The following is a 12,938-nucleotide window of genomic DNA, read 5'->3' as shown; positions in this document are numbered from 1 at the left end:
TTCCAACTACTTCTATGGATAAAAGCAGTTTTAATGCCCCTCATTCCACGCAGCAAGACGATTTTAGAAGCTATCAGAACCTTCAGCTGTTTAAGGAATGGCAGAGGCTTGAAACTGCTGAAAATTAGGCCCTCTGATCCAGAAACCCAACCTTGTCAGCCATTCTCTGTAAGTGCATGGCACATAGTACAGAAGACTCTGGTTCAAATCATGACAGCAGGAAGCCCTAGCTCAAACAGAGAACTTCAGCAAGCTATTCCATTGCTCTTTGTCTAAAAACGAACTAGTTAAATCAGCTTATTGCTAACTACAAGTGATAGATTCTATCCTACCTTCCTGTAGAATAGCAGACGTCTGGAAAAGATGCTAGCTGGGACTGTCAGAATGTCCTTCTAAAGCAGGAGATACCAACACAGAGGCATTAATACCACACTTCAGAGGTTCCACGGCTGAGTTCTAGCATTTGAAAATATATTCCAGAGCTAAGCTCCAGCTCAAAAGAAGCCCTAAAAGAAGTTTTCTTGCAAGGTTGCCAAAGCTCTGGGCAGACTATCATGAACTGCCTACAGGTGCATGTGGAAGCAAGGGCATAAGCTACTGGCCCCATCCCCATACCAAACAGCACATGCTACAAGTTCCAACTATATAGGGCCCTCCATTTGTAGTCTAGCACACAAAAGCTTCAATTGGTGATGTGCACCCTCCATATTTCAACGGCACACGGAAGATGGGTTGAGAGTGGAGTTCCAAAGTGCTGCTCTACATGCTACACATGAATGCCTGCCTGTCAATTCTATCTCTCTCTCTCCAACGGTAGAAAGGTCTAGAGGACTTTGGGGGATGCAGCCCATGGCTTGCCCAGATCTGGTGTAAATGAAGAACTCACAGACAGGAAAGCTGTCATCCCAGGAGAATGGCCTCTAGCAAGTTGCAGTGTCTTCTGGCCCCTGGCAATATTTTTAAATTTACAACCGTACACATCATTCCAAATTCCGCCATACTGTAAAAGCCATGTTGTGGTCACAGTTCTAAGAACACTGAGAATGATTTAATTTTTTTCTCTGCTGCCACCAGTTTGACATTTCAGTGACCCCAAGGTTTTTCCTCATTAGCCACAGCAGTTCAGACCCCCATGCATATCTGATTAGGATTTTTTGCCGCAATTTGCATCATTTTACATTTTCTGAAACTGAACCTCGCTTGCTATTTTACTGGCTTTTCATGCAGTTTGGAAACACCTTATAGGGCTCTTCAGTATCAGCTTAGATTTTTATCATCCTGAATAATGTGAAGCCATCTGCAAATTTGGACATTCAGGAGTAAGTTGTACAGCTCCATTCTCCATACAGAAGAGCCTTGTGTGGCTGCACGACTTACATCCCTTTATTGTAACAAATGTCCATTTACCTCTACCTTGTTCCTGTTTTACAACCCATTACCAACCTGTAACAGGAAGAGTATTATCTTATGTATTTATATACAATACTTACATGGCACCCAACAACACAACTTCTCTGGTTAGTTCCTATGACTGGTAAGTTTACTTAGGAGACTTTGGCAATGTATTTTCTCAAAGGTTTTTGGGAGTTGCAGGTATACAATATATAGTGGTACAAATTTTGGTACACATTTGTTAACACTTTCAAAGGCGAGATAAGTAGTATATATTCCCTCTGTGCAAAGTGATCTCCCCTTTTCAATATCTATCTTCAATAATGGTTCCAAAACAGATGTTATGCTAATGGGTTGTGTAACTAAACAGGAACATTGTCACAACAACAAAAATGGATAGGAAAGAGATTCATTCCTTAGGACAATTACGCAAATGTGGACACCATACTCCTTTTCTTAATGTGCTACTTCAGTGCCACTATACAAACACTAATATCTACTTCCAATTTCCTTCACCTTTTGTTCTCATCTACTTTTTCGCTATGGATGTAGCGCACAATATTGTTTTCAACCAATCTACTGCTGGCATGTAACCAAAACACCAGCTGGCACAATCTGTAAAGCCAAAATTATGGCCTAAGAAGTTCTTATAAATGATTTCCGTTAGCAAGAGCCTGTTAGTGTTCAGTGTCACTACTCTCTTATACCATACCAAAAGGATTAATGTTTCATTTTCATATTATAAGTATTTGGCTATAGTTTCTCTTCCCGCCCCCTCTCCTTCCCCCTTGCCCTCTCATGTAGGTGGGCAAAAAAAGTTCATTTACCTGGATGACTATCTGGCCATTTAGCAAATCCACCAACAAGGCGATCTTGGGTTGATAAAATGTAATTCCTGTTCTTTTCATAGTTTGTATACTGAAATATTTTCAGAAGCTGAAAGAAAGGTTTGTCGTGTTAACACACATTATCAGTTTTAACATGCACCAGAAGTACAAATAGAGAATTGTAAAGTTTGTATACTTTTTTTAAGAAGAAAAATGAATTTCTAGAATTAACTATAGGATATAAAATAGCACCTTTGATATTAAAGGTCAATCTAAATTAACTTATTAATGCAGAAGTTAAACAGTCAGAAGGCAGATTATGAATGACAGTGTCTTGCTTCAACTTTCAAGTTACCTTAAGAGTTGCTCCAACCCAAAATGAGTAGCAGGTATCTACAGGCTTGTTGGGTCGGCCATGATAACCATTCTGTTGCCGCATAATGCACCATCTCCTTATCCTGTCCAGCTGTTTCTCAGAGAATACCTCTTCAAGTTTACCCATTAGGCATAGGGATGCAATACCACAAAAAGTAGAGCCACCTGAAAAACCAGACAAGATTTTCCCAAACATAGTTTTCAGTCTTTCATGGAGCTACTGAGGAAGCCCAGTTTACATAAACTACTGTATCTAAAAGACAATTTTAAGTGATACACTGTCATTCACCCTAGCAGAGAGAGGAGGCACTGAGTTAAGCACATGTAGAGCTGGACAAAAAATTTTCAAACAAAGCGACTGGTAAGCCACTCAACCATGTTACTGTTTTGTTAACCAATTGTCATCCCACTTATACCACGGTATGCATGTTTGTTACTTTACCTGTAGTTTTAGGCCAGGCGCAGATGTAACACAAGAATTAAGGAATTAGACTATGCTATCATAGGCTCCCACATACACACATTTCCCCCCAAGTCTGGGCTCACTTAAAAACTTCTGCAAAGAGAAATGCACATGCCGAGAAGCTTCCTTTTTGCGCTTGGTTTCATTGAGAGATACTGACAAAAATTGGGTATTGTGAATCTTGTGTTGAGTCCTCCTTGTTGAAGTAATGACCTTATTGCTTATTTATCACTTTCACAAGGAGGACTCTCAGCACAAGATTCATGATATCCAAATTTTGTCAATAACCTGCAATGAAGCCAAGCTCAAAAATAAAGTTTCTCAGTGCGTGCAGTTTTTCCTTGCAGAAGTGTTCTATCTCATTACCACTGTATTAAAGTGATCCTTAAGAAAACAAATACTCTTACCATGAGATTCAAGTCCAGCTCCTTGGGCAAGCCCATTGTCATAAGACTGAAAAGGCAAAAGGCAGGCAAATGTAAGCATTCATGCAGACCTTTGAATGTACACTTCATTTTAGTAAAACTACATGGCCTTGGCCAAAAGTTATTTCTAGTCTCCCACAGCCTAGGAGATTACTTTTCAAAGACACTGGACTAACTTCAAAGTTATAACCAAATGTATACAGCTAGAAAGTGCTCAAATTCATTCATTCATTCATTATTATTATTATTATTATTATTATTATTATTATTATTATTATTATTATTATTATTATTATTTGGTGGTGGTGTTCTTCCACTCTATACAGGAGCCCAGATAATGCCATTATGAAAAGACAATAAATTCATTGACAAGCAGTTGTGACTGCTGTGGGTCAGGGTTGGGGGAAGAATGCAGGCAGCAAACAATGTCCACCCTTCCCTAAAAACTAATCAGCTGACTCAAAATAATCTGCTACTTGTAGACACCGGACGCCCAGCTAATCAGGTGTGTCATAAACAATGAGAATGAAACATCACACCAAGTATAAAATAATTAGCTTGAAGGTAGGTAGAGGACCTAGTTTACTCCAGCACCAAACTCGTGATACTTAAAAAAAACACAGAACACTGACCTAAGGTTTATCTGGATGCTGAGACTGACTGTTGTCATCTTGCTTGTAAGATAACTGGGAACTTTGCCCTTTTAAAGGAGGAGCTGCAATCCTCCGCCCTTCCAATAATTATTGCACTCATATGTTTGACTGACACAAGACAGGAAATGTGAAAAGCCAAACAAACAGCAGCCTTTGCTGTTTGCACAGAATATATATTTTTAGCCTAATTACAGATTCCTAATTTTATTACTGAATGTATAGAGAAGTTTACTCTATGCTCAAACTATAGCTATGCAAAACTAAAGCACAGCCCTTTAGGACGCTGGGCAATTCTAGAGCAGACTAGAAAGTTGTTTTCAAAACAGTTCCTGGTCATTGGATTTTTCTGTAATATTTCTTGCTGCACATTACCTTTGGTACTGAAGTATTCACTAAGCCAACTTTGACAGTGCTAAAGCTTGTGTATCCCAATACTAAACAAACCAGTAAACCCAAGGAAAAAAACAGAATACATGAGGGTCAAGGGGCCCTTAGAATGGCATGGGCTGTGGTACAGAAATACAAAAAGAATCTAAGTCTATGAAAATACTGACTTGAAATAATATTTGACTTGCCAAAGGTGTTGCTACCTAACCAAATTATATTCAGCAGCATTCAAATTTGCACTGCAATGATAAAAACATATAAGCTTGAACGAGCCTTATTTTCTTGCAAACGACAACATAGGAGATGTTGAAACAAAAACTACATCTTTGAATAATAGCACCCTTCTAACAATGGCATCTGTTTTGCCTGTGATAAAGGGGACATTATCAGTACAAGCCAGAACTGTACATAAACCAACAGTTCACTATAATGAAATACATGGGCACCTCACAAACATAGATACGGTGTTGAAAAGAAATACAGGTGAAACCCGGAAAATTAGAATATCATGGAAAAGTTCATTTATTTCAGTAATTCAACTTAAAAGGTGAAACTAATATATGAGATAGACTCATGACATGCAAAGCAAGATATGTCAAGCCTTTATTTGTTATAACTGTGATCATCATGGCGTACAGCTGATGAAAACCCCAAATTAACAATCTCAGAAAATTAGAATATTAAATGAAATCAGCAAAACAAGGACTGCAAATAGAGCAATATTGGACCTCTGAGAAGTAGAAGCATGCATATGTACTCAGTACTTGGTTTGGGCCCCTTTTGCATCAATTACTGCCTCAGTGCAGTGTGGCATGGATGCTATCAGCCTGTGGCACTGCTGAGGTGTTATGGAAGACCAGGATGCTTCAATAGCAGCCTTTAGCTCTTCTGCATTGCTCGGTTTCATGTCTCTCATCTGTCTCTTGGCAATGCCCCATAGATTCTCTATGGGGTTCAGGTCAGGCGAGTTTGCTGGCCAATCAAGCACAGTAATCCCATGGGCACTGAACTAGGTTTTGGTACTTTTGGCAGTGTGGCAGGTGCCAAAGTCCTGCTGGAAAATGAAGTCAGCATCCCCATAAAGCTCGTCTGCAGAAGGAAGCATGAAGTGCTCCAGAATCTCCTGGTAGACGGCTGTGTTGACCCTGGACTTAACAAAGCACAGTGGACCAACACCAGCTGATGACATGGCTCCCCAAATCTCTTTTCTGATGAGAGCAGTTTTTGCATCTTATTTGGAAACCAAGGACCCAGAGTCTGGAGGAAGAATGGGGAGGCACACAATGCCAGATGCTTGAAGTCCAGTGTGAAGTTTCCACAGTCTGTGTTGATTTGGGGAGACTATCTCATATATTCACCTTTTATATATTAGTTTCACCTTTTAAGCTGAATTACTGAAATAAATGAACTTTTCCACGATATTCTAATTTTCCGAGTTTCACCTGTATTTCCATTTTCCATTCTCCATATTACCCTTTCTGAGAAAAATTCAGGTTGCAAGGTAAGTTGCTATTTTGAATATTAGTGCTGCAAAAATATTCTAGACCAGTGTTTCCCAACCACTGTTCCGCGGCACACTAGTGTGCCGCGAGATGTTGCCTGGTGTGCCGCGGGAAAAATTAAAAAATTCGAAAGATATTTTTTTAAGTCAAATTTTCGATTGGGGCGCCGTCACTAGATGACCCCTGGGGTTCCCTCCCTCCCTCCCGCTCTGCGCCTCCCTCCTCCTCCGGTGAGGCCCTTCCTGGCTCTCGGCCAAGGCTTGGCGGCTGCCACTCACTCAGTCGCTCGCCCACCCGTCCCTCCATCCCTGCACCCGGCCTCTCCCCCTCCGTCCCCGGCGCGGGGGCTGCCGGGATCCGTAGTCCCCTCGCCCTTGGGCTCCGCGCCCGCGCGGGGTGCGCGAACTACGTTTCCCAGCGTGGCCTGGCGGGCCTAGCGTTTTGTTTGAAGCGCTCTTCTCCCGGCCATGGAATGAGCGCGGCGGCGGCGGCCGGGCGGGCAGGGGCTCTTCCGCGCAGACCCCACGCAGCCTGCCTGCGCCCCCGCGGAGATCGGGCAGCAGGATGGAGCCCGGGGATCCCCGCGGAGGCGGAGCGGCGGAGGCGGAGGCTGCCCCCCAGGTAGGGCTGCGTCGGGGGGGGTTATTTTTGCAATGCTGCATCCGCGCCGGAGGGGACGCATCAGACCGCGGGGAGACCCCTTGGCGGGTGTGCAAGGCAATGCATGCGTGCAGGCGTTGCATGGAGTGCAGTGCAATGCAATGGCAACGCGGCGCCCTGCATGCATGCATGCAACTTCCACCGGCGCTCCGGACTTGGCAGGTGAGGGGGGTCCCCAGTGGGCGGCAGAGAGAGCCGGGAGGGCAAAGGGGAGCCAGGGGGGGAGCAGCGCTGCTCCCCGAGCCGAGCCCGGGGGGAAACTTCGGCGTCATTGCGCCGGGTGTTGGAAGCGGAGGCTGGCGGGGGCCCCTCACCTGCAAAACCTGGTCGCCTCTCATATATTTCGTGCATTGCATTCATCGCCCGCTTTCTCCTCCAAGGAGCTCCCGGGGGCACGCGTGGTTCTCCCCGTGTTATCCTCGCAACAACAGCCCTGCGAGGTGGGTCAGGCGAGTGGCCCAAGGGAGCACCCAGGGATTGTCCTGGCCAGGGGGGGGTGATTTGAACCCTGCTCTCTGCCCGGTCTTCGTCCTCATTTAGCCCCCACATGTGCATGACTGTGCATGACTGAGGTTTTCCCCCCTCGTCTTGGCTATGGTGTGAGTCTGTGCTGTTAATTAATGGGGTTCTGCCTTCGGAGAAGATGAGCCAGCCCTCAAGGAGGTGATTATGTAATTTGCTAGCAATTCATGTCCCTCCCGGCGTGACGCTGTGCGCTGACGTCACGGGGCTGTAATGGTGGTGTGCCTCGAGATTTTTTTCATGAAACAAGTGTGCCTTTGCCCAAAAAAGGTTGGGAAACACTGTTCTAGACCAGTTGGGTACTCAAAAGTACGCAGTACCAGCAACTCTTTGTTGTTGTGAAAAAATGCAACACACATACTGTTACAACTTCATGGTGAGTACCAGCACCTATTTTTCTAGAAGAAGAAAAAGCACTGTTCTAGATTAATCTAGCTTAAGAATAATTGTGCTTGTTAATTCCTAAATATAATACTTTTGCTTCTAGGAGACTCATGTCTGCTATGAAGAAACTCCACTAATGTATTCTGGGGCTGGGAATTTTGAGAGATCTCAAGCACAAAGATAACAAATACCATATTTTTCTATGTATATGACACCTATTTTTTTAAACGCAAACTTAAGAAATCAATATTTTAAATTAGGGTTGCCAAAACCACGAATGACACTGTAACTTACAAGCAGATGGAAAGGTAAAGGTAAAGGACCCCTGGACGGTTAAGTCCAGTCAAAGGTGACTATGGGGTTGCGGCGCTCACCTTGCTTTCAGGCTGTGAGAGCTGGCGTTTCTCCACAGACAGATTTCTGCGTCACGTAGCCAGCATGACTAAACTGCTACTGGTGCAACAGAACACCGTGACAGAAACCAGAGCGCATGGAAACACCATTTACTTCCCACCACAGCGGTACCTACTTATCTACTTGCACTGGTGTGCTTTCAAACTGCTAGGTTGACAGGAGCTGGGACAGAGCTGGGACAGGAGTGTGGGACACCCTGTCGTGGGAATCCAAACTGCCGATATTCCGATTGGCAAGCCCAAGATGCCCAGTGGTTTAGACTACCATCCATGTATAAGACGGCCCCCAATTTTTTACTAAAAAATAATAATAGCAAAAAACATTGTCTTATACACGGGAAAATGTGGTATATTCACACTGCTCTTAACTGACCACAAAGCAAAAGTCATCACTGTCTTCAGAGAATGATAGTATAACAGAAATCTAAAAAGGGGCAGACTTTGATAATCAGAGCATTCACCTCTATCCTCCAACCTATTAAGCTGGAAAAGAAATGGAACACTACAGGGTAGGGTAGGGCAAAGTGTTTGCATGCAAAGTAGGGATGAGGCATTTTCTGGAGTGCTTAAACTTGCTTAATTACTTTGATAAAACTCTCCAAATGACCCCCCCCCCATTTCCTAGGAACTACATGTGGGAGCCCCATGCCCTTTTCTTGGTGGTGAACAGAAGGAGTGAATTTTTGTCCCAGGTGAGAAATAGGGATGGAGTAAGTCTGATATTGCTGTGCAGTAAATGTCTCCCAGTTTGATGTTTCTTGGCATCAACTGGTAGAATACAGCAGCAGCAGCAGCAACAGCAACAACTGGGGAACAGCAGAGAGCAGGTTGCAGAGGAAAAGCAGCAGGCTCTCTGCAAAAGCCTCACTGCCTTTGCTTTATATGTCACAAGCAAAGGTAGGGCCCCAAATTCCTACGTTTGCTGCCAAATGCCTAGTTCTGCTTGTACACAAAAAAAATCTGCTATGGTCTATGAAAAGATCCACATAGCCACTGGCGGAGGAACGGGGGGAGGGGGGAGTGCACTGCCCCCGGGAAGGGGGGTACCATCGCGGCCACCCCCCAGACACGCACCGCACACACCCCACCACGCTGGGCGGCGTGCCACGCCCCTGAGACACATGCCACGCGCCTGCCTGCTCTCTGTCCCCGGTGCTGGAGCATGCAGCTTCGCCACTGCACATAGCACATTTGTAATCACCCCCCCCCTTATACAGTGGTGCCCCGCAAGACGAATGCCTCGCAAGACGGAAAACTCGCTAGACGAAAGAGTTTTCCGTTTTGGAGGTGCTTCGCAAGACGAATTTCCTATGGGCTTGCTTCGCAAGACGACAATGTCTTGCGAGTTCCTGCTGGGTTTTTTTCCTTCCCCCCCTTTTTCTAAGCTGCTAAGCCGCTTATCAGCTGATCCGATCAGCAGATAAGCCGCTAAAAGCCACTAAAAGCGCTAATCCGTCAATGGGCTTGCTTCATAAGACAAAAAAACCGCTAGACGAAGAGAATCACAGAACGGATTCTTTTCGTCTTGCGAGGCACCACTGTATGTCTCTCTCAGAAATATAGCATTCACTGTTTTCCTTATTCTACCAATAGTATTTTTGACCTTTCAAGCAGCTCAGGACGCATTCTTCAAGTTTCAGCTTTTAAAAGTCAACTTTACCACAATCGCCTCCCAGGACACAGCTTACCTAATGGCAATCTACACATTCATTCCTGTACAGCAGTTGAGAGCTGACTGCTTACGGCTTTGGCAGAATTTGAACTAAAGAGGGAAAACATAGAAGGACTATCTGTTTGACGTGCTTTTCAAGAGCAGCATTCTGGAGCACACTTGAGCATTCAAGTGTATAATCAAGTGTACTTGAAGTCTAGTGTCTCACTACAAGTGTTAACTATGCAAGAGCTACTGGCTTTCTGCACATCAGATCAAGACTAAAAATACAGCATGCCAGATTCTTGGCATTGTGCAGGATTGATGGTGCAGTGCGGGATTCTCTTTTTATGAAATAACTGGTGGCAAAACTGCAGCCTACTGGTTACTGCGTATCTCTAGGAGAAGCCCATAGAGACAGTGCCTAGGAAGTGTCAGTCTGCCATGCTAATGATGGTCTGCTGGTGCAGATTCCAAACTTGTAGTGCAAGTTTAACTCATTTATAGTATCAGCTAAAAGAGAACAGGAAACTCAGGGCCTGGGTTGTTAATCTGTAACCCATGTACTCTGACAGATAATAGCCAATAGCTCATGCTGTTCACAACACAATCCTGTATTTCTATACTTACAAAAGGCAACATTTAAATTATTTGAACTTAAACTAGATTTATACCTTAAGTAAAGCTGTGCCCAACTAGCCACAGCAATTATATTTTCACCATGCTACAGGGCAGGATTCCAGCGTTGCAATCACACTAGTATGGAAAACGTTCAGGTAAAATATGAACTGGTAGCTTTTCAGTTTTTGAAAGGTCTATATGCCAATAACATCATAAAGGTAAAGGGTAAAGAGACCCCTGACCATTAGGTCCAGTCGTGGCCGACTCTGGGGTTGCGGCGCTCATCTCGCTTTATTGGCCGAGGGAGCCATTGTACAGCTTCCGGGTCATGTGGCCAGCACGACTAAGCCGCTTCTGGCAAACCAGAGCAGCGCACGGAAACGGCATTTACCTTCCCGCCGGAGCGGTACCTATTTATCTACTTGCACTTTGACGTGCTTTCGAACTGCTAGGTTGGCAGGAGCAGGGACTGAACAACGGGAGCTCACCCTGTCGCGGAGATTCGAACCGCCGACCTTCCAATCGGCAAGTCCTAGGCTCTGTGGTTTAACCCACAGCACCACCCGTGTCCCAATAACATCATAAAAAGCAGCAATATAAGAATTTTGAATGTTGAAATCCTATGGCTATGTACCATATTTCTAAGTAAACGTACACAAGATTGTAATGTTGGAGTCTTACAGTGCAACCGTATGCAAGCATATTTAGGAATAAGTCCCACTAAGTTCAGACTTACTCACAAAGGATTGCAGTCTGAATTGCCCAGAAGGGCTAATACTATCCATGAATGAATGCACAGAATACTTAATATTTCTTGTACACAATCAGAATAGGCAACAATTTATATTAAAGTGGAGGCTATTTAGCAGTCAGGAAATCCATCATTATTTCTAGTAAGAAGAAAAACTAAGTAGCGTATATCACTGTAGCATCATAAAAATTCATGTTTTAGAAGTCCTTTGTGTCCTAAATCATTAAGCATATCCTAATGTTGTCTCTCTCACGCTGCTCATTACAAAGGCAAATCTATACATTAATGCTATAATATTCTGTATTAAATATGTTTGGATGCAGGAAAACTGGCAAAGAAGCTGCTTTATTGCTTTAGTTCCTCAATCAACACAGGAATACAAAATGTATGCATATGAAATGTTAAGAAAAGACACTCTGAATAGAGGAAGTTGAAAAAAAATTGATTTGCAAAACTCACCATGCTCCTCCTGATATAGTCAATGGCTTTCTTCGTATCCATCCCTGACCAGTTGTTAAGCATGTAGCATATACAAGCAGCACAGTACACAAATCTCATGTCATTTTCACTTCCTTCCAGGACTGCACAAAAACTAAAACATATAGAAGTTATGCAACAGTTACTGCTCTGTTCAACTGAATCTCAATCTGGGTTTGTTTGGGGGGTTTTAGAACAAAACGTAATTTACTTTAAACTGTCAGTTTCTATGGGAAAATGATCTAATTATCTGCTGAAAGCAGAACCCTGTCAGGTGATTACAAGACCTCTTTCAGTCATTTACTACAAAGCCAGCATAGTGAAAGTACCAATTTGACCAGCCAGCATACCCACCACTCACCTGAGTAGCAGGGACTAAACTGAATTATTCTGTGCCATGTCCCATTAGCAAGGCCCTCTGCTTCCTAGAGCAAGGGTTATCAAACTTTCTTCCCCCAAGGTTGTTGAAAATTATGGAGGTCCACCAGTCACAAAATGGTGGCAGAAAGAGGCAGGGTTTGACGCGGAGAAAGCCTTTGACAATCTTTCTTGGAGTTTTATGAAGAAGAATCTTCATGGGATGGGGGTAGGCCAAGGATTTGAGAATGGTATGGGTGCGATATACTCTGAACAAAAAGCCAAGTTGATTGTAAATAATGTGATAACGGAGGAATTTAAGATAGAAAAAGGAACACGACAGGGATGCCCAATTTCCCCATTGCTTTTCATTTCTGTTCTGGAGGTGTTGCTGAATATGATTAGAAATGACCAGCAGGTTAAAGGTGTACAGGTCGGAGCTAAACATTATAAGTTAAGGGCATTTGCAGATGACCTAGTATTGACCTTACAAGAGCCAAACACTAGTACGAAAAGGGTGTTGGAGATAATTCAACAATTTGGCCAGGTAGCCGGATTTAAACTGAATAAACAAAAAACTAAAGTCTTAGGAAAAAACTTAACAGTCATGGAGAAGGAGAAATTTCAAGAAGAGACAGGTTTGACAGTGGCTAAGAAGGTGAAATATCTAGGGGTTTATTTGACATCTAACAACTTGAACCTGTATAAGGACAATTATGAAAAATGTTGGTCAGAAATTAAAAAAGATCTAGAAATATGGTCAAATTTGAAATTGTCAATGTTAGGCCGAATTGCAGTTATTAAGATGAATGTATTGCCTAGAATGTTATTTTTGTTTCAAACTTTGCAGATTCTTGACAAGATGGACTGTTTCAAGAGGTGGCAGAAAGATATTTCGAAATTTGTCTGGCAGGGCAAAAAGCCCAGAATTAAATTTAAAATACTGACAGATGCTAAAGAAAGAGGGGGATTTGCCCTGCCGGATTTAAAATTGTACTATGAAGCAGCAGCGTTTTGCTGGCTGAAAGAGTGGATGCTCCTCGAGAACACAGACATTTTGGACTTGGAAGGTTTTAAT

The 12,938-nt window shown here is 43.4% G+C and overlaps 1 protein-coding gene across 3 annotated transcripts in view; it reads right to left on the bottom strand.

The window, feature by feature from the left end:
• The window catches only part of PGGT1B (protein geranylgeranyltransferase type I subunit beta), a 34,561-nt gene that overhangs the window by 3,898 nt on the left and 17,725 nt on the right, over positions 1 to 12,938 (bottom strand). For 2 of the 3 annotated variants that reach the window (XM_081213832.1, XM_081213833.1), the window contains exons 5-9: positions 11,486 to 11,618; positions 3,465 to 3,510; positions 2,575 to 2,759; positions 2,220 to 2,328; positions 333 to 392 (exon numbers count right to left, since the gene is read on the bottom strand). In XM_081213832.1, the coding sequence (XP_081069958.1) occupies positions 367 to 392; positions 2,220 to 2,328; positions 2,575 to 2,759; positions 3,465 to 3,510; positions 11,486 to 11,618 (499 nt within the window). In that variant the 3' untranslated portion in view covers positions 333 to 366. The remainder of the gene's footprint in view (positions 1 to 332; positions 393 to 2,219; positions 2,329 to 2,574; positions 2,760 to 3,464; positions 3,511 to 11,485; positions 11,619 to 12,938) is intronic. The other variant, XM_081213831.1, reaches the window with a different exon arrangement.

This window comes from Podarcis bocagei (genome assembly GCF_964188305.1).
Source record: "Podarcis bocagei genome assembly, chromosome: 11".
NCBI lineage: Eukaryota > Metazoa > Chordata > Lepidosauria > Squamata > Lacertidae > Podarcis > Podarcis bocagei.
Note: the sequence above shows the minus strand (reverse complement) of the source record. Positions and strands in the feature narration are given on the sequence as shown.